This window comes from Muntiacus reevesi, chromosome 18 (genome assembly GCF_963930625.1).
Source record: "Muntiacus reevesi chromosome 18, mMunRee1.1, whole genome shotgun sequence".
Classification (NCBI taxonomy): Eukaryota; Metazoa; Chordata; class Mammalia; order Artiodactyla; family Cervidae; genus Muntiacus; species Muntiacus reevesi.
Genome location: NC_089266.1, coordinates 48,215,493 through 48,237,563, shown reverse-complemented (window position 1 = coordinate 48,237,563; position 22,071 = coordinate 48,215,493). Strand labels below are relative to the sequence as shown.

At 50.9% G+C, this 22,071-nt stretch overlaps 1 protein-coding gene across 9 annotated transcripts in view; it reads right to left on the bottom strand.

Annotated features, from left to right (window-relative positions):
- The window catches only part of ACACA (acetyl-CoA carboxylase alpha), a 271,850-nt gene that overhangs the window by 4,772 nt on the left and 245,007 nt on the right, over positions 1-22,071 (bottom strand). For all 9 annotated transcript variants that reach the window (XM_065911051.1, XM_065911053.1, XM_065911050.1 and 6 more), the window contains 4 exons: positions 21,429-21,606; positions 19,448-19,560; positions 6,381-6,535; positions 5,399-5,569 (listed from right to left, as the gene is read on the bottom strand). In XM_065911051.1, the coding sequence (XP_065767123.1) occupies positions 5,399-5,569; positions 6,381-6,535; positions 19,448-19,560; positions 21,429-21,606 (617 nt within the window). The remainder of the gene's footprint in view (positions 1-5,398; positions 5,570-6,380; positions 6,536-19,447; positions 19,561-21,428; positions 21,607-22,071) is intronic.

Genomic DNA, 22,071 nt, shown 5'->3' with positions numbered 1-22,071 from the left:
GATACCCACAGAGGCGCCTACACCATGGCTGGGACACAGGGGGCTTGCCAAGTGCGAAGGGCGCATCCCCACCACACCCGCTAGAGGAGGCATGCTGGAGGCCAGGAGCCGCGCTGCTTCCTAAGGCTCCACTCCCGGCCTTTAAAAATAAGGGTCTCTTTCCAGACTCTCCTGTCCCCATCTCTGCCTTGGCCAGTGACTCCGCGGGGGCTGGTTGTTTATTATATACCTTGTAACTGACTTCCACGTTTCTAACGAGTCTTAAGGAGTCCTTCACAGTGGAACGATTAAGGAGCCCCAGGATTAAGGATCAGCGAGGTGCTGTTTATAGTTCTTTCGTCCATTTCCTTTGCTGGCCCCAAATTTGCCCATCCCTGTTTGTAATCAATCACTGGTGAAAGGGTCAGTTCTCCTGGTCCGGGCGCCAGCCAGGACAGGGCAAGGCTGGGGGGGGTGGTCGTCCCCCCGCTCCATGCCTGGGCAGGACGCTGGCACCCTGAGGTTGAACGGCAGGCGAGTATTTTGTTCTGGGAAAAAGGAGGCACCACACCACTCTCTATCAACTAGGGTGGGGGTGGCAATGGTCCCCGCGGCTCAGTGGTCTTAGCATCGCGTGCCAGGCCCCGTCCACCCCACTCATGTACGGCGTGCCAACGTGCCCATCTCCGCCTTGGTAATTTGGACTTCTGCACATGCCCTTACTTACGAGGATTTAGGGGGAGGAAAAAAGAAAACAATGCATGCTTCTTGGGTTTCAGAATGGGTTGGGGGTGGGGAAACCTAGATTTACCCAAGAATTCCAAAGCCTTTAGTTTAGGAGAATATTTAATACTCTTATTAATCATTTTTAATCCGTTTGCTTTTAATTAAGAAACAGCATGATGCTTTCCTATCAACATATGCCAGGGAGCAGATTAATTGTGGCTTAAGATAACTCTCCTTGATTGGTGTAATGTATTAGCTAACGAGATGCCTGCTTCTAACGATGCTCAGACGCTGCACTGGCAGGCCCGCTGCCCTCCAGAGAACACGGCTCTCCCGTCCCCTCCTGCAGCCAGAGTACGCTAGGTGTTCAAACACTGGAAAAGTCCCCAGATGGAATTAAAGCAACACTTCCCAAGGTCTGGAAAATGTAGGCCCCCTTATATGAATGGTTTGCTGGTCCCTCAAAATATGAGTGGACAACGACCCCCAAGTCCAACCTTGGTAAAGTGTCAACTGTAGCGCTGAGCACACAGCGGCCACGGGGTCGCGATCCTGGTCAATAGCATTTTTAGCGAGAATCAACAAATGCAGGCACTGCAGCCCCACGGGTTCTTTTTATAAGACCTGGGAGGGTTTGCTCTGCTGTTGGGAGCACGCTTCCCCCATCCAGGGCCAGGAGTCTGCAGTTGCTCGTTTCCCCTCCCGGAACAGAGCAGCGAGGCTCATCACTCCACCCAGGATGGGCCAACACTCTGCTGTCATCATCTCCCTCCTTGAAATTATGAAAACGTGGCTGATTACTCCCACTGTGGGTTTCAAGCACCTGCGACATGCTGGGCTGCTCATCTCATGACAGGCTTGTTATGTTACCTGCCTGCACTCATCCCAACCAGAAAGTTTTAACACCAGTCAAGCATCAACGATTAAAGGTCGGAGCAGCATGGCCTTACAGTGCGTGTTCAGCAGGCACTTTATCCGGCGGTGCGTCCGTGGGTCAGTATCTCTGGCAAGACTCGGCTCGCTAATTGTGTGTAGTAATTAGTCTATCTTACAAAATCTAAATGACCTGTTGGGAAAGTTTCATTCCTAATGTATCGGATTGCTGTTAAGGCCTCCTTACTCAGTGGTGGAGCAGGGCCTGGGGGTGAGCGGGCCGCGGGCTGATGGATGTGAGCCCGAAGCCCAGGCCCCGCAGATAACTCACCTTATGAGCAACCTGGAGACATCTCTGCAAAGTGTTTGGTTTTTTTTCCTGAGGCTTTGGAGTATAGTAGCAGCAGCCCCGTGGGCTGGGGTGGCCTGCTGGACCTCATTTCTGGAGAGCTGCCCCAGCCCTCTTCCTGCTGCCCAGGGTCTACCTTACCGCCTCCCTTCCTGGCTCTAAACCGGAAGTCTGATGCCTGAGTCTTGTTCAGCGGGAAGCCTGGGGACAGTGAGAATCAGATGACCCTATCAGTGACGCTTCTTCCTCTACCGACTTCACGAGGGCTTCCACTGGCCACTCGTCTCATCTGGGAATCCAGAAGAAGGATGGATTTGCAGCTTCCTGGCTCGTAAGGGAGCATCGTGGACAGATTCGGGCCAAGTCAGGGGCTTCTCTGGTGACTCAGGGGCGAAGAATCCACCTGCCAATGCAGGGGACTCAGGTTTGTTCCCTGAGTCGGGACGACCCCCTGGAGAAAGAACTGGCAACCCACTCCAGTGTTCCCACCTGGGAAATGCCACGGACAGAGCAGCCTGGTGGGCTCCAGTCCACGGGGTCACAAAGAGTCGGACACGACTGAGCGACTCGGCAACAACAAGAAGTCAGAGAATGGCCTGAGAGTGCTCCGGGCGCGCGGCTCCCACCACCATTCTGAGCTACGCGGTCAATGAGCCCGCCTGCTAACACGCCATGCTGAGGGGGAGGAGGAAGCCGAGCGCCAGACAGTCCTTACGACGTCGTTAAAAATGCCCTGAACCCTGTGAAACAAACAACATCCCTATTTTACACGTGAGGAAAGGGAGGGTTAAGTACGTCTGAGCCAGCAAATGACAGAGCGGGATCCAAAACGTGTTAAGATTCAGAAAACACATCCTTCTCGACTTCTTCTACTGGGCGGGTGGGAAGTCAGCCTGTCTGAAAAACCACACACCTCCAACTGTGGACCTGAGAGTCAGCAGAGGAAACTGCCCGTGAGACATACTTGCGCCTTGCTCTGACAGCCAGGTTGAACCTAAGCTCTTATTTTTTCAGGGAACTGTGGCAATGCTTCTCCTGCCTGCAGTCAAACTATGAACCATAAACCCTACTATTTCCTACAGTGGGACTGCCCGGTGGATTCAAACAGAGTCCCATAACTCATGCTAACGGAGTCCTCTAAGGGAGACAAAAGAATTCTACTCCTCAGTTATAACACATCACGGTGTCTTCAGACTTGCTGTCCCAGAATCTCTTTTCTCAGGACTAAGATTTAAAACAAAGAAATTTCTATCAGAAGGAACACACAGCATGGCCCACAGACGTCTACGCTGTGTCCTTCCTTAGCTGTAACCACAGTAAGGATCAGCGGGGCCAAGCCAGACTTCAGACCTGGAGTGACCACAGCACACCACACCCACCCCCGTTTGAAGAACCAAGGAGAGGTGCGGGTTTTGAGGTGCCCCCTTATTCCCAAGCACCGAGCAGGCGTGGCCCCTCCGAGGCAGCCACACAGCTTTTCAACAGGGCGACGCTCTCTGCTCTCAAGGGCGCCGCAGATTTTATCACCTGCCTCCCACTAACCCGAGTTCTGCTGAGCCCGCAGAATCCAGAAGGAGGTTTCAAAGCCACACAGAGAGCTCGCCCGCCCTTGCTCTCTCTGTCCCCCTGCCCTGAGGGCTCCAGGGGACGCTGACTTCTGTAGATGGGGGGAGCGGTACATTTGGGTCCTGGAGCCTCTGGTCTCCCCTCCGGAGTCGGGGTGTCTTCTGCACTTGACCTTCAGCCAGGAGCGTGTGCACACAGGCGACTGTTCCCTCCATCAACAAGGGAGGCGCGACCTGCTTCCCCAACAGGCGTCCCTGGGGGGCGGGAGGCGGGGGCGCCCCCGAACCAGGCCGTGCGCGTCTGTCAGTGACTCACGCAAGAGGAAGGCCCTCTCCCGGCGGCCCGTGCACACTCCATTTACCTGGCCGGCCACTCCGAACTGCAGAACAACCTCTTATTTTACACTTGCGTGACTTTCAATGCCAACTTCCGCACGAAGCTGCCAGTGGCCACTGACAAAATCATCTCACTCAATTATGATGCCATGGACTGACCTGAACCTGAACCACAAGTCACAGAAGGCTGTGCTCCCCGGCTGCACAGCTGAAATATTTATCCAAGGCAGCTTTTCAGTCGTAAAGAAACGGGGGGACTTAACACAGAGGGAAATCTTAGAATCACCCCGACCCACTGACTTTAAAACTGACAGCAGGCCTTGGAATTGCTTCCTGGGAACAGTCAGCGGAGACCTCAGGCGCCACTTCCCGGGAGGAGGCCGGCGTGCCTGCCACCCGGCCCTCCAACAGCCCGCAGCAGTGCCCTAAGCCGGCAGTTACCACCTGTCTTCGTCACGTGGCTACCAGGAAGAGGGAAGTGTATTTCCAGCACATAACTACCCATATCCTGATAAGATGTATATATGATGTCTATGATTCAATCCAGATACTATGAATAAAAGTTGATTGCTTTTACTTAGTAAGAATAAACAGAAATAAAAGTTCCAACTTTTCCTGCCCATCTTCCCATGGACGGTCTTATGCAGCCCAAGGTTCCAGAGGCAGTTCCATGGTTCCTGGCTGTCCCAGCTGCAGCCCCAGAGAGGATCGCTGGGGACACAGGGTCCTGAACTCAGCCCCGGGGCAGGATTGATGGGGACGCGGCCTCAGTGGGCGCTGCGCCTGCCATGCCCCGTGCAGTCACCCCCAGGAGAGGCCTGGCCCGCGGTTCCCTGCAGGGTGGACCTGAGATCCGAAGACCTTCAGCGGCAGCCTTAGTGCCCGCGTCAGGGTCCCCTGCTGTCCAGCTCCTGCCACCTCAGCACCGCCCCTGAGGGGGTGGCATGCATCACAGCAGCCCCTTCTGCCCGTGAGACACTCAGCGGCTCCCGCAGAGCCCAGGACAGAGCCCCGCCTCCCCATCCTGAAGAGCCCGCGGTGTCCCATGCATGGCACTCCCGCCATCAGGCTTGGCGCGGGCGGCTCCTGCTGCCTGAAACGCTCCCCCCGTGCCCCAGCCCGGCCTTCCCTCTGCTTCCTCCTACTCTGCTCCCAGGTCTCTGCTGAGACATCGCTTCTAGAAATCTTCCCACAGAGTGGGTCAGGCTCTGCACTCCGCGAAGCCCCGGGTCTGCCTGACGTCGGCCACTCCTGTCCGTGACCTCTTGATGGCTCAGCCGCCCTGCCTTGGTGGTGGGCTCAGCAAGGACGGGAGCAATGTCTGCTTCTCTCCCTGGCCAGTATATACTGATGGGAAGCCTTCAGGAAGGTTTGCTGAATGAGCTGCAAGGAACGCCTGATCGCCCGTCTCACAAGCCGTCAGGACGTGTTACAGTGGGGAGGACACAGGCTGAGGCCCGTAGCCCCCTCCCCCTCCCGATGCCCAGAGACTCTCAGAGGCCAAGCCGGGCAGTGCTGGGGGTGGGGGGTGAGGAAGGGCATGAAGGTTCCTACGGGGGCGCCCACCTACCTTCACGGTTCCCTCCACCTCCACAAACCAGCGCCTTAACATGGCCTGGATCTGGCCGTCGGTCAGCTCAGGGTTGGCGTTGTGGATTTTCTTCTTGACCAGGTCCTCCAGCAACAGACGCCTCAGTCGCCAGTAGAAGAAGGTGCGTGAAGTCTTCCAATCCAGGATGTCCTACCCCAGGACAACAGTGAGCTCAGTCACCCCAGTTCGGTGCCCAGGCCGGAGGCACTCCACGGGCGCAAACTCTACTCTCCAGCGACTGCCTCGGAGACCTGAGAGCTGGCTGTGAGCTCCCAGCCCCTGTAGACGTCTCCCCAGTTCAGAGCCGCCGCCCCGTGTGCCCCTGACCCCAGCACCACGGAGGGATGGCCTGGCTGGCGACAGGCCCGCACATGCTGGAGACGTTCTGGGGGAGGGGGGTGTCTCGAATTCCCAGATAGCCAGAATGTGGAACTGGTTTTGAGCAGATAGCTCAACTTTGCATGTAGGTTTTGGGTTTCCTTGCTGGCCTAGATGGTAAAGAGTCTGCCTACAATGCAGGAGACCTGGGTTCGATCCCTGGGTTGGGATGATCCCTGGAGGAGGGCATGGCAACCCACTCCAGTATTCTTGCCTGGAGACTCCTGGCGGGCTGCAGTCCACGGGGTCATAAAGAGTCGGGCACGACTGAGCGACTAACACTTCACTTTAAATGAGGATTGGCAGCTGCTGGACTTGACCCCGAAGGAACCCACAGCCTGAGGATCGCTGTGGTGGCTGTCCCCAGGGGACTGCATAGGGCCCAGTTTCCCGCTACTAAAATGGAGCCTGCCTCCTGAGGAGTGCCCGGGAACCTAAATCATGAACTGTTTTAGGATGATAACGGGCATAGCGAAGGGAAGAGGTCTCCTCCACGCACAGCCGACAGCTCCCGACAAGGGAGCCCGTGTGCGCGTGCGCGTCTCTGACAAGCCGGGTTCAGCAGCAGCGGCCGCCTACTCACGTTAATGACTCCCTTCTCCTGCATGCGGCCCGGGGTGTCGTGCAAGTCTGCAAACTGCACGGCCACCTGGTGGTAGATGGGAAGGAGGAACTCCTCCCGCTCCTTCAGCTTGCTCTCCAGCTCCTTCCGCTCGGCCGCACTGAGCTCGGGGGTGCCTGCAAGGAGACAGACTGTCAGGGGCGGGGGGCCAGGAGCCCTCCTCGGGAGCGGCCGTGGTCTCGGGGGCTCGGAGGCCCGGCTCTCCGCTGTCTTCGCTGCCTCTGCTGATAACTGGACCCCGCGGACACCAGACCTGCCATGGGGCCCTTCCCGGTGGTGACAGTCCTACAAGCAGCCTCTGGGGGGCCCACTCCCCAAGCAGGTGCCAACCACCTCCTGGAGGCCTCTCCCCACCTCACGGACAGTGGGCCCCTGGTCCCCACGAAGGACACTGCGCGCCCCGTGAGCAGCCCCAGAAAGGCCGCCCTGCCCCGAGCATGGACCAGCTGGGACACCCTCTGCCTCCGCACACCAGCCAGCAGCGCTTGCCTCCCCACGTCCGGTCACCTGCCCACCCCGAGGACCTGCCGTCTCCTCAAAGCTGGAAGCTGCCTGGCTTCACAGCTCTAAACTCACATGTGGATACTCTTAACCTGAAATCAGTTAGAATCCACCCCAGCGAGAGCCTGAAGCACATGTCTCATGCCGGCTCGGTGGATTAGCCCGCCTCTTCGTCTTCTGCTTGGATTTATGGCCAGAGCCAACCCCTGACGACCGTGACAAAGACACTCTAGTTTTTAGGCTAAAAGGAGAGGAGGAGAAAAGAAAAAGGCAGGGGACTTCCCTGGTGGTCCAGTGGCTGAGACCCCGTGCTCCCAACACAGGGGGCCCAGGTTTGATCCCTGGCCAGGGAACTAGATCCCGCATGCCGCAGCTAAGACCCACCCGGCATAGCCTAATAAATAAAAGACAGTCCACAAACCCCATCTGGATCAGCAAACTTAAAAGCACATGGCATCCTCACTCAATAGATGAGACCGTGGAATTCCTTACAACAAGGAGCCTCCCGCCCCCACTCACCAGTATCCCAGGAGAGGAGCTGCTCCATTGTACTTTTTTCCCTAATGACTCTCAGAATGAAACGTGCAATCAATACCAAAAATTTAGCTGCCTGCCTAGCAAGGAGGCGTAAGTCTAGCTGAAGGAGCAATAGGTGACAGCCCCTGGTGTTGGCGACAACCGCAAGTGCTTGGTCACCAAAGCTGACAAACAACTGCATGACCACAGGTGATGGCATGCAGAAAAGAAGGGTCTATTTCAAGCATGTCTGTCTGGAACGGGCCTCGCTTTTTATGCCACTGTGAATCACATGCCGTAAACAGCCTTGGGCTGCCGAGCGAGCTGTAAGTATCATCCATAAACACATGTTAATAGAACAGGGGTGGAACTCTAGTACCTAGCTTCGGTTTTATGAGGTTTTTGGATACCCAAGTCCACTTTTTTTTTTTTTTTAAAACCCATCGCTACTTTGAAGCTGTGATAAGAAGTGGGGAGGGCGATCCTTCCTTGGGCTCTGACACTGACTGATCACACTGGGCCCCTGACCCTTCAGCAGCCTTCTTTCCAAAGCAGGTACATGGCATGACAACAGCAGGCCCCCCACTGTGAGACAAGACAGAGGCCCATTCATTCCAGTTGGACCGGTTTGGAGAATTCCTGGGAGGAGAGCTGACCAGCTTCTTCTGAGATGAGATGGTCACAGGTATAATACCCTTGATAGGGAAGCAAAGATCTTTTCTTTTCCAATAAAAAGAACCAAGAGACTCCTTGGGGAAATGATTGATTCCAGGGCTGGGGCAGGAGAAATATTAAGATGAACCTGGAATGTACTGCCACAAAAAGTGGGAAACCACTCAAAAACTAACCGGGCATGCCACAAGGACACAGGAGGGACTTCCCTGGTGGTCCAGGGGTTACGATTCTGTGCCTCTGCTGCAGGGGGCGCAAGTTTGATCCTTGATCAAGGAACCAAGATGTCACTTGCTGTGTGGCCAAAAGAAAATAAAGAACTTCTTAAAAAAAAAAAGAAAAAAAAGACACAAGAGCCAGTGTGAAGGTGTTCTGGCAGGCTAAATCTAGGACAATTTGAGCATCGGGCTGAATATTTATGGAATTAAATGAGAACCTGTAAGTCACCCTGACACACGTAATTAAATGGAAAAGAAGGGAAAAGAAAGCCCTCCCTCTCCCCAGACCAACAACTAATAGAGAAGGAATGGCAGAGTTAGAAAATCTCCATTTTACAGCCATCGGTCATTGATTCTGCCAAGAATTATCAATAGATACTAAAACTGTGCGTGAGCATTTGACGAGGAACAGGATATTTACATAGTCTCAAAGTATCTCCTTACAAATTACTTACTAATTACAAAGGGGGAAGATGACAATGCTACGGTGAACAAAACCTTAAACAAGTAATCCAAGCTGACCAGCGCCGAGAGCAGGACAAGCTGACGTCACGTGCCTCCTGAGGAAACGTCCTGAGGAGGACATGACATCACTTTTGCAATATTCCTGCCAAAAATGCATAATCTGAATCTAACCCCAGGGAAATGTAAGACAGACCCAAATTGCGGAACATGCTACAGAAAGTGACCTGGACTTTCTAAACAATGTCAAGATCATGAAAGACAAAGGCCAAAGAACTATCCCAGATTAAAGGAGACAAAATCCTGGATGATAAATTGCAACACGTGCTCTGAGATTAGATCTCAGATCTGGACACCCTCCCCCCACCCCCCAAAAAGCTATAAGGCTGTAAAGGGCATTATTAGGACAGCTGGTAAAACTTTAGTATGAATCATGGATTAGACAGTAGTACTGTATCAGTGTTATAGCTTCTGATTTTAATAAATGTATTTTGCTTATGTAAGAGAAAGTCTGTGTTCTTAGAAACACACGCTGAATATGTATGGACAAAGGAGCGTGATGTCTACAAATGATATCAGATGGTTGAAAGAAAACGTGTACGTGTGTGGGGAGAGTGAGCGAGGCAGCACGTGCATGTGAAAATGGTAAAGCAAGTCAGACAAGATGGCAACAGGAGGTGAATCTGAGAACAGGGCATCAGAAATTCACGGTACCATTCTTGTAACTTTTCTATAAAATTTTATCAAATGGAAAAAATTAGAAAAATAAGTGCCACTAAAAAAAAAAAAAGTTTATCTTGGCCTCCTAGTGCAGACAATCAGTTAACCAAAGCTAATATATACGGGACACTAAGCGTTTTTCATCCATTAACCTGTTTAATCCTTACAATGACCTTATGAGGTTGGCATTCCTATTATCCTCATCTTACAGGAGAGGAAACCGAGGCATTGCTTATTTATGTAACTTACTGAGGCCACAGATCTAGATGGGGCCAAGCCCGGCCCCGCATGCAGCAGCTGGGCTCCTGAAGCTTATGCACATTGTGGTGTGTGTGTTCCTGGCTTATGTGTACACGTGTTTTGGTAGTGGTATCCCTTAAAACTTTAAAAAAGACTAAATCAGAGGATGGCAGCATCCTGCCTGATAAAGCTGAGGTGCCACCTCAGTCCCATTCCACAATCAGACCAAGACAACACGGCCAATAAACCCCACTCTGTATGTGAGTGGCTAGGATATCGTCCCCTGTTACAGGCATACATACCCATAGAATACTTTATGGATAAAAAATGCCAAAACAAGTACAAAAACATCAAAATGTAGTATCAAAGGTCACTGATCACAGATCACCATGAGGAATATAATAATAATGAAAAAGTTTGAAAATGCAATAAAGCGAGGTAAACCTGCAATTGCATTTGTTATGGTGAAATCAAATAATGCTCTCAAGCAGGAGTGCACGCTACAGGGAAGTCGCTGGTGAAAGGAAGAGTCAATCGATGCAGCAGACCTGACTTTTGTCTTATTTTAAGAAACGGCCACAGCTGCCCCAGCCTTCAGCAGCCACCGCTCTGATCAGTCCTCGGTCATCAACATTAAGGCAAGACCCTCCACCAGCAAAAAGATTATGATTCACTGAAGGTGCTCAGATAAATGGTGACCGCTTTTTAGCACTGAAGTACTTTTTTTTTTTTAAGTACTTTTAAATTAGGGTGTGTACATAGTTTTATAAGATAGTATAATGCTATCGCACACTTAGCAGACAACGGTATAGTACAAGCATAACTCTTCTATGAATCGGGAAACCAAAGAAGTCATGGGACTCACTTTATTGCAATATTCACTTTATCATGGTGGTCTGGAACTGTGGCTCAGCAGTCAGGAATCTGCCTGCCAATGCAGGGGACAGGGGTTAGATGCCTGGGTTGGGAAGATCCCCTGAGGAAGGAAATGGTAACCCACTCCAGAACTCTCGCCTGCAAAATCCCACAGACAGAGGAGCCTGGTGGGCTACAGTCCATGGCTCTGAAGAGCAGGACACGACTTGGGGACCACACAACCGGAGCTGAACTCACAATACCCCTGCGGCACTACGAGACCAGCAGGGAAGATCACAGTCGCGCCGGGGGCCCAGGGATGGCAGGGCCGTGCATGTGGCTGAACAGGGCCTTCCAGACCCTCACGGCATTCCCACTCTGGGCCAACGACATCTGTACAGATATGTGCCCTGTGTGTAATGCACACCATCCATTGAGCACTTCCCGTGTGCCAGCGCTGCACTTCATGATTGCAGGCTCACACAGCTCATGAGGAACCGCAGCTCAGACCTGGGTCTGATCAGCAGCTAACATCACGCCTGCCAGCAGACCACCTCAGCGTTACTGAACACCTTCCAAGTTGCTTCAGGCAGACTGTCTCTAATCCTTATGCTAACCCAACCTTACAGACAGGTATGAGGATACCAAGATCTGAAATGTCACAGTGACTTGCCCAACAGCACCCAGCTCTCAGGTAGAGAAGTCAGGACTTACACTTGGCTCTGGCTGTCCCGGAAGTCTGTACGTTAAATAGTACTGAAAGTGGCTAAGCAGTGGCCACAGGAGGGCAATTGGCTGGAGAGTCTGGTCCAGTGTTAGGCGGAGTTAGGAGCACAGCTCAGCGTTGGGTGCAGAGTGGGAGGACTTCTGGGCTTAGGAACAGGCCATTCTGGGAACGAGGCCTTGGAGGGATAACTGGTCCCTTTACCAGCTGGAGGGACACAGGCTAGTTCCCGGACTTAACAAAATTCTCATCTACCCAGTCAAGCTATTCCAGAGCTCTGAAAGAATAATGAAATAAACCCTCCGACAGCCTGGCCCTCTGGAGACTAGGAGGATCCCAGAGTACCCCCCCAAAGCCTGCAGGTCTGATTCCTTCGGTGATGCCTCTGATTATAGTTCAAGACCTACCTCTCCAAAAGCAGCAAAGCAAGGCAAAGACATTAGTAGAGAAGGTATGCATTTTTAAATGCCCATGAGAAAGATGAGTGTACTTAAAGAGGGGGAATAAAAGGTTTTCTCAATTTTATTTTCTACAAATAAAAGGCTGCTCTTCAGCTGGTTACACACCCTCGTGCAGCACACGAAGGCCCCTCTCCTTGTAGAGCAAGGCAGCCAGTCCCGGTAATGATTTAGGGGAGATTAACAAATATGTCAATGTCTATTTTCTGCTTAATTTAAAAGCGGCGTCTATAAAGATTTTTGACTTCTGAACCCTGTTCTCCTGGAAGAAAGGAGGTAAGAATGAGGAGGGGGATAAAGAGTGATTATCCTATCATTGATCGTTTGTCAGGAGCATTTCTTATTCACTGGACTATTGTAAAAAGCTAAGCTCTCGATCAATCCTGTAAGCTCCCTGTACAATTAAATATCTTGGAATGGTTTTCTTTCTTTTCTAGCCAGATTGCAGGGCCTCGGGGTTTTTAGGGAAGCAAGCCGGCATGTGTGCGTGTGTTTAAGAACATGCCTCAGAGAGGAAAGTCATTCTTTCTAGAATCCTACTTTAGGACAAGGCTGAAATGGGAAAGGAGAGGTAGGTCACCCCCATGTCCTTCCTTCCCCCCAGAGTCCCCACGAAAACCCAGAAATCCAGCCTTACAATGAAAAATGTTTAAAGAGGGACTCCCTGGCGGTCCAGCGGCTAAGGCTCCGCGCTCTCAATGCGTGGGGCCTGGGTTTGGTCCCTGGTCAGGGAACTAGAGCCCTCATGCTGCAGCTAAGATTCCACATGTTGACACAAAAATCAAGGATTCCGTGAGCCCTAGCTAAGACCTGGAGAGCCAAATAAATAAATGAATAAGTATTTTAAAAAAATGTTTAGAGAGTTAAATGCAAGAAGAGGTATTATTAGTGTGATCTAATGAGAGCTAACATTATTGAGATACTCCCATACACTCATTTGTAAGTACTGCTCATCTCCTTTCATCTTCATGACAAAAGATCACTGTGATTTTATAGGTGGGGAAACTGAAGCACATACAGAAGTGAAGTCCAGGGCCACAAAGGCAGTGGGGTTGGATTTGCACCTAGGCAGTCTGGCTTCAGAGTCCATACTTTTGAAATGAAACAAGTTAAACTGACTTGCAAGTATCCACAGGACGGCAGCCCGTCAGGTGTCCCCCCTGGGGCCAGGACACGCTCTCCTCCATGGGGTCAAAGCTGAAGAGAAGTTTCTGAGGAGAACCCTGATTTCAGCGGCAGAGGTGTTTTTACCCAGCCTTGACCCTGCGGAAGGCAGGAGATGGCTGACCTTGCCCTAGGCATGAGCAGACCATCCTATGGAGCAGGATTTGGGGGGGAGGGTGAGACCTTCAAAGCTCAGAACAAAAGTAAAGAGTGGTAGGCTGAAACTTCTTTGCTCAGCCAAAGGCACTGGGTGACCTTGCAGAAATCTCTCCCCTTTTCTGAGCTGTCTCTCATTTATGGAACAACCATCCTAATCGGGCAAATAGGAAAAATGTTTTATAAAAGAATGTGATATTGAAGTGTGTGTTCTTTTAATTCTTGACTTTTTTTTTTAGTTCTATCAAGAAGCCTATGTAAATTTAAACCCAATTTTAACTTTTATGGGCCCTTCTTCCTCCTCGGAAGAAGGCAATTTGCTTTGATTGGTTAAATACTTATAATGCTAGAGAAAAAGGACTAGATCACCCTCCCCACTAAGCTCCTGAATATCTCAGCTCAGAGAACACACACCCATTCTTCAACCTGGAGACTGAAAAATCAGCATAAAAAAAGACTGGAATCTTATTAAGATTCAGACGTACAAACATAAGTAGCTGTTTAAAAAGATCTATGTAACCCCATTTTCTACACTGAAAGAAATTTCTCTACAAAGATAGTAAGATAGGATGCAAAAAAAAAAAAACCAACCCTGCAAAACTATTTCTGTCCCCATAACAGGTGTGCCTTTCTTTACACAAAAGCATTCTTGAAAAACTGTGTAAATCAGATCCTGTTTTAAATGCCTTAAGGGAGCTATTTAGAAGGAACCCTGCAGTGACTCCTTTGGTAAAGCAAATAATCCTTTTGTAATGGGAATAATTTCTCCCAATGTATCTGTTTTTTTCCCCTTAAATCCCATTTTCATATATCTGCGTTTCTTCAAAGGGAGCTATACCTATCTAAATACAACTGTATTTGCATATTGATTTTAACAGCAACCCTCTCAAGGGACATTTAACCCTAGGGTTCCTTGTTAGTGTTAGTCCTCTACTGTTCATATTTTTAAGAATCCTTATAGTCAACCCAGAGATTTTCAGGTGGGAATAAAAAATATATATTAAATATATTACTTCCCCTGCAGCCTTGTCCCCTGTGCCGCCCTGCACACATCCCACACAGAAAGGTCAGGAAACAGCGCAGAATTCCCTGAGTTCTAGTGGCAGGAAGCCTGGCAGCCTGTTTTCTTTCTCCAAGTTGCTCTCCCTAAGGTGGAAGGACAGGGATCTGAGTCACCGGGGACCCAGAGAGGAAGAGGGTCCCTCTGACAAGTTTTGACAACAACCTTGGGCAGGCAGAAGCTTAGGTTCAGTCTAACAAAGGGCCTGCCGGGTCCCTCCAGCCTGATGAACTCGTGACTCACTCCTTCCTGGGAAGAGGCAAGCCCAGATGCTTCAACAAACAAAATCCGATTAACAGATCACACCAAAAGGACCCCTTCTTCCCAGAAGAAGCTGTCATTATTGCACTAAACTGTATGAGGCCAAAGAGCTTCTGAATCAGTGTGATGAGGTGGGTTTAAGCTGGGCCTCCTTAAGGGGGGTTTCCCTGGTGGCTCAGACGGTAAAGAAATCTGCTTGCAGTGCAGGAGACCTGAGCTTGATCCCTGGGTCAGGAAGATCCCCTGGAGAAGAGAATGGCAACCCACTCCAGCATTCTTGCCTAGAGAATTCCATGGACAGAGGAGCCTGGCGGGCTACAGTCCATGGGGTCGCAAAGAGTCAGACACGACTGAAGGACTAAAATTTTCACCTTCACTTCCTTAGGAGGGGAGGTGCCTTCATGATTTAACCTTCAGCAGTCTTCCTATCACGGAGACCAGGGCTTGGGGGCCTGATGCCCCCAGGGGGACACTCCGCGTACCACAGAGATGGGGCCAGAGGCCACTCCCCAGGCTGACTTGTAGGGCTTCTTTCCTGTGCTCAGCTTTCCAGGCAGGGACGCCGTTTGCTGCCTCAACAAGACACCTGGGCTCCTTTCTGCTTCCGGCATCTCGAAGAGGACACGAGAGATGGAAAAGCACGCGGAGCGCAGCGACCTATCACCTCTGCCAGAAACAGCAGGTTGACTGAGTCCCCCTGACTCAAGGAAGCGTCCGTTTCCTGTCATCCTGGTGGCTAAAAGGGGAGCTCTGGAGGGAGGCAGTCCTGAGGATCTTCAGACACGTGGATCCTCACGCACACCCACGATACTCTCTTTGCCCGGGGTGCTGGAAGGCATGGGGTGAAGGGTAGATGTGCCTGCAGATCTGGGCAGGGACCAGCTTGCCGGGGCTGCCTCTGCCTGCATCAGACCACCACTCCCAGGGCATGCTCCGTCCTCGTGGGCACAGCCGGCATGCAGCATGGCAGGCTGCCTGGCTGTCTGGGAACAGGGCCACGGCTAAGACGTGTGTCTGGAGAAGAAGCTCCACAAGGCAGCCCCTTGGCCTGGGTGTTCTTTGCACTGAGGACAGGGGCGGCCGGGAGCGTACAGTGGCTTTGCACTTGGACTGAACGGCTCTCTCTCCTAAATTGATTTGTCACTTCCCTCTGAGCACAGGAGGAGGGTGAGGATCCAGGAAGACTGTGCATCGCGGCATCAAGAGGCCGGGCTCTGAAGGCTGACCTGCTCCGCGGCCACCCTGCCTGTCCCGAGGTAGGAGAATGTCAGAGCAACATGGGGCGGCCTTGGCGGGCTGCGTGCTGCTTCCAGAGACGGAGCTTCATCTCTTCAAGGTGACCAAATGGGAGGACATGCCCCCCCAGCGCTGACTCTTCCAAGCCCCGGGTCCAAGAACTCAGGGTCAGAACCCGTCCGGCAATGCAAGGTTTCGGTATCTGGGCCGACATCACGTTTTTTGCTGGGGCAATTGTCCCCTTTTCCTTCATCAGGGGCCAATCTACATACTAATTTCATATTCTCTGTCGTAACCAGAGATATGTACATTAGTAATTCACCACCGCTACCTAAACTAGCTGGATAAAATGACAAAAGGTCATTTTCTTAAAAATAAAAATCCCAAAAGAGATGAAGTTACTGTTCAGTCGCTAAGTCGTGTCTGACTCTCTGCAACCCCATGGACTGCAGCATGCCAGGGTTCCCCAAAGTCAGGTGTTCAAAATTAAATTATTTACTCATTAAGTGTTATTAATGAGTAAATACTACTTACGATTTTGAGCGCAGTCAGTCACCGTGCACGGGTCTAAGTGACTGGACGGCACGCTCCCCCGGGCAGAGGCCGATTTAGGAAGAGACGGGGAACACAGGACATCTACTCCCACAGGACAACTCCTGCATAGTAGGTTCCTCTCAGGGGAGCAGGCTTCAGATCACAAAGGCAAAGCACTCTTGTTTAATTTGATCAGGCTCAGTATTCAAGGAAAGTCGGAGGAAATCCTGAGAAGAGCAGCACACAGGGAACCAGAAATTCCCTTCTGGGCACCAGCATGTATTTATTTTGTATCTTGGATGACTTATTTAACGCTTTCTTCTCCCTCAACCTCCCAATCTGGAAAATTAAGTCATTTTCACCCATTTCGTAAAAGGAAAAAAGGCATTTTGGCAGTCTGCTTCTAGGCCCAAAGAACAGAGTCAGAAGCTGACGTGAGCCCCAGAGGAGCTGGCTTTGCGGTCTTCCTCCCGTTACACCGCCGCTGATCTGTCCTATCACTACCACGCCTCAATGTCCATGGCCTCCCCATCTGACCGAGAACGCCTGAGAGATGAGACTGCTTCTGCTGCTGCTTTCACGTTTCCTTCCCTATGCCACTAGCTCCCAAAGTGGGCCGAAGTCACCCTGAGTGCTCGACTCCAAACATGGCACTTGCTGCTGCTTCTGACGACCAGGATGGAGAGCAAAAGATGCCAACCCCCATGTTTGGAAGGTGCTTTGCAGATTCAGAGCAAGTGCACGTTCATCTGATCCTGACACTGACCAGGAAGGGGGAGTGGCCCCCACTCTCGGGATGAAGGAACGGATGCTCAGAGAAGTTCAACAACCTTCCTGCAAGCAACACACCCAGGACTCTTATCTCATTCCACATGCACAAGCAAGAGACACAGGAGATGTGGGTTTGATCCCTGGGTGGGAAAGATCCCCTGGAGAAGGAAATGGCAATCCGCTCCAGTATTCTTGCCTGGAGAATTCCATGGACAGAGGAGCCTAGTGGGCTACAGTCCATGGGGTCGCAGAGAGTCAGACAGAATTCAGCAACTAACACTTTCACTTTCTCTCATCTTTCCTCCAGCTCCACTGCTCATGTCCCAGGCTGCCCCAGGCCAGAGCCTGCTTCATCTTTAGCCCACTGAGGAGTCTTTCTCTTGTGCCATTTTGGTCAAGGTTAAATAAATATGGTTTTCTTCAGTGTGGATTGGAAATTGATAATGAGATGATTTGTAACAAATGATTAAATGGCCATCACTTGGGAAGCTCCTCCTCTTCCCCTTCCCACGTTTCAAAAGTTGAAAGGTGCTGGGTGAAGGTGGGAGCGATGTCACTTGCCTCCCAGAGAAAGAAGCTTTAGCCCCACACCCCTCACCCTCAAGCCACTCCGCAAACAGATGTCGGAGAGGATCCCTCTGCCTACTACCCAGTTACTCTGAAGAGATGATAACAGCCATTGGGGGGTTAAGAAGAGGCAGTGAACCCCCAGTTAATGAGGAGGAATTCAGCAGGCAGTGTAAGATAAATGGGGCTCTCTCTGCTTCTGCTGGAGTCAGCATGAACTGCGGCCCTGCGGCTTGTTTGTGGCAAATGGAGTGCGCGAAATATCAAAGGGCAGTGATCCAGAAGAAGACCGACTTTGACAAATTTTAAATTGGCCAGAAAGAAAACCAGCAAAAAAAAAAAAAGGAAAGAGAAAAAGGAAAAAAGAAAAAAGAGAGAGAGAAAATTATGCAATTCTCGGTGTCCTGCAATTGTGGCGTTGCTGCCTTTGTACGGAATGAGGGATAAAACTGCAGCAACGATCGCTGGACGCTGGGAGCAATTATGAGCATCTGAGCAAGATGCTTATCGGTGGCTGAAGCTTTTAGAGCTCTCTCTGTGTACAGTTGTGAGGAACTTGCACCTTGAGCTGCAGTTACTTTAATTAAAGTGTATGGGGTTGGTCAGAAGTAATTATCCTGTTTGGAGAAGAAAGAGGGGAAAAAAAAAACCACTTCAACAATTCTGGGTGGCAACAGATTTAGAAACAACTTGGCCAATTCCTTGTTGTCCGTGTGCATGTCCTATAAAAGGATCAGGCTGCGCTCAGTGAGTTACTGGCAGTTGTTTCCTAATGGCAAACAATGGGACATGAACAGGGTTCATGGTAGCCCGAGTCGCTGTGTACAGCAAACACTCTGGAAAGCCCCATGGACAGAGGAGCCTGGAGGGCTACCATCCGTGGGGTTGCACAGAGTCGGATGCATGGTTCAAGGCTCCAGATGACAGGGTGTGTAGGCTCCAGAGTGAGGGCGGGCACACACCAGAAGCTTCTGTGTCTCTAGATGGTGAGGATGTTAAGGGTTCACCAGTGGTACTTTACTAATTAAACTATTACTTGGAACATAAAGAGCTAGCATCTCTTGTTTTACGTCTTCCATTCACTGGATTTCACTACCTTTTAAAGATAATCTCTCTGTTTCTTTAGAAAAAAACAAAATCAAACTAAACCAACAAACAAAAGAACCTCAAGTCACGATCTTTTACTAACATAGCAAAGATCTCAGTGGGAGACCTGGGCAGAAAATCAGTGTTTTAAGAGACTCGGAAACTCTTTCAGGCTCTGGACTCAACACAGGGCTCCCACGGTTTAGTCCGATGTTCAAACCCCAAGAGCCTTCCACAAGCCCCGGGAACAAGTGAGCAACACGGTTAATGGCTGGACGCACGGAGCACAGATGCTCACGGGCACTGCTGCCGGGCCTCTGCTGTCCATGCACAGGGCGCGCTCTCAGCTTCCACTTCCCCAGCTCAGGATGGCCCCAGCATGCCGCTGGGCCAGGGCTGTGGCTTTCCCATCCCATGACACGGACTCTTACATCCCCCAGCAATGAGGCAGGCTCGTCCAAAGAGACGAGCAGGAACAGGGTACGTAGGCTGACCATGCTTCCTGCCTGGTCAGCCTGCCGCCAACAGCAGTGTCCCACTAACCCTTCTGGACAAGGACATCCAAGAGCCTGAAAGATGGGCTGCTTGGACTACAAGGAAATGTCAGAAGGAAAATCGGGTGACTTTTGCCTCTTTAGGGCCCACGTCCCCTCCCATTACACACACAGTTTCATTCCACCAGGGTTCTTACCATAGAGAGGACACTAAATAAAGATTATCATGAATTTGATCAAATGCTTCAGTACCTCCTCCCCTGGCCTATGAATGCACTCATTACAAATCAGCTGAACGGCTCATTGACTTGCCAGGAGGACAAGCAGACATACCCAATCGCTCAGCCAAGTGGATATAGACTGGGTCCACCCGACGCATGGTTTTCACCAGATCCTTTCTGCGGAATTTGATTTCTACTGTCCCTTCTGGCTCCAGGACGGATCCCCTGGATCAGAGAGGAAAAAAAAGGAGACAAAACAGAAATACAGACACCTTAACGAAAGGAAACAACAGAAAGAAGCCGGTTACAATCTGTGGAACCAGGAAACAGCTTCGTTATGGTTCTACCCACCCACAGTTCACAGAGGTAACCCCGGGGAGAGGGGCAGGCACCAGAGAAACGTCTAAGTGGGCTGCGAGAGAGGCCTGGCAGAAAGCAAATAAAACAATTCTCATTATGACATAAGTCTACTTCCATCTCAAAGGGAAAAGAATACAGGTTCCACCATCTACAGCTGATAAGGGTAAAAGAAGTCACATTTTCCAGAAAAAGAAAAAAAACAAAGGTTGATGTAGGCGCAGTGACAGTTGAACAATCTCCATCACGCACGCTGTGCAATGAGAGGAGTGGGTGCCGACCAGTCCCATAAACGCATGGCAGCCTGCTGTTTGTACTCGGGCTCACGGGGCCAGGCCAAGCGGGAGAGGAAATGGTCAGCCTGACGCCATGGAAATGGCCAAGTGAAGGGCTTCAGGGTCACTTCTAGTACCTACTGATGATGTTCCATTACCAGGAAGTTCACCCTAAACACCTTTCTTCTAAGAAAACCTTCTACACATTAAAAAAATTACAAACATATGTATATTATTTTATACATATACACAAAATTTTTTAAATGTAGAAGGTTTTATTAAAAAAAAAAAAATATATATATATATATACAGATAGTGACTGCCTAGGTGGCATCAATGATAAAGAATCTGCCAGTGCAGCAATGCAAGAGATGTGGGTTCGATCCCTGGGTGAGGAACATTCCCTGGAGTAGGAAATGGTAACCCATGCCAGTATTCTTGCCTAGAAAATTCCATGGACAGAGGAGCCTGGCAGGCTACAGTCCATGGGGTCACAAAGAATCCCACATGACTGAGCGACTAACACATTCACTGGTGGAAATAAGATGTAAGATTTATGAAAGGGCTGAAAACAGATTATGAAAGGAAGTTGGATTTGGTCCATTTTGTTTCAGGCCCAATGCCTAACGGAAGCTTGGGATTTTTACTTGCAGTGCTCTGCGTGCTGCGAACACTGAGCTCTCCAAGCCTCGAGTGAGGCACTGGCCGTGGGGGAGAAGCTTTGCTTGGAACCACAGAATGTGGGGGCCATGAAGCACCTCGATGGCCATCCAGCTCATCCCACAGACAAGGGAAGCAGCTCAGGGAGAGTGAGGACCGCTCCAAGGCTAGAGGATGCGGCAGGGTCTGGTGAAGACTCCAGGACTCCAGACTAACAACTCAGTCCTTCTGCCCCACCTCGCTGTACGCTACCTCTGCCACACACCTAAGAAAGAGATAGTGAGGGACTTCCCTGGCAGTCCAGTGGTTGAGAGTCTGCCTTCCAAAGCAGGCAGTGTGGGTTCGATTCCTAGTCGGGGAGCGAGGGTTCCACACACCTCGTGGCCAAAAAACCAAAACATGAAACAGAAGCAATACTGTCACAAATTCAAAGGAGACTTTAAAAATGGTTCATATTAAGGGAAAAAAAAATCTTAAAAAAAAAACAAAACAAAGATACTGAATAGGTCTATCTGAACAACCAACAGGAGAGTGTCTCTCAAGTCTGGGGGTGCCCGGGTAGAGAATTTCATGGTAAAAGAATCTAGGGTGGGGGGTTACACTGGGAAAGTCTGACTCCAGCCTGGTTCCATTCTTGTGCTGGCGGATGCTACCTAGAAAGCCTAGCTTTGTGACCTTGGAGCCCTCTGGGGACAGTCTGAGGCAGATAAAGGCCTCTTGGTTAGACAGGCTCTCCAAGAGGAAACCCAACAGCTAGAGGCTCCCCATGGGCAGCGAGAAGAAGCGAGGAAGGAGTGTTACCTGCTCTCTCGGTCCGCGTACATCTCCATGTGCCGCGGGTTGATGGTGGGGTCAATCACCACCCAGGAGCCACCTCGGAGCTCGGCCTGTGGAGGGATGTAGACCATCACGGGCTGCGAGCACTCCCGTAAGCCATCCACGATGTAAGCGCCAAACTTCAGCACTTGGTCGTACATATCTGGGGAGAAAGAGACAGATCAGAGGCCATGAAGCGGTGCTTCCAAACACTGTTCCCATCAAGGTACACAGAGAAATAAATAAGGCTGCTCGTGACCAGAGGTGATCGGTCTGGGGGTGCAGCCACCCCAGGTCCTGGAGACTAAAGCGGCTGGTGTCCCCAGCTGTGTCCTATTTAAGATCCCAGGCGATCTTCAAAAGCACGCCAGCTGTGCACTGCTTGGGTTCCCCTGGTGGTCTAGTGGTTAAGAACCCACCTGCCAATGCAGGGGACCCAGGTTCGACCCTGGTCCAGGAAGATCCCACACGCCACAGGGCGACTATGCCTGTGTGCCCCCACTGCTAAGCCTGTACACTTAGAGCCTGCGCTCCACATCAAGAGAAGTCAGCGCTACGAGACGCCCACGCACCACAACGAAAGAGCCCCTGCTGGCCGCAACTAGAGAAAGACTGCGCAGTAACGGAG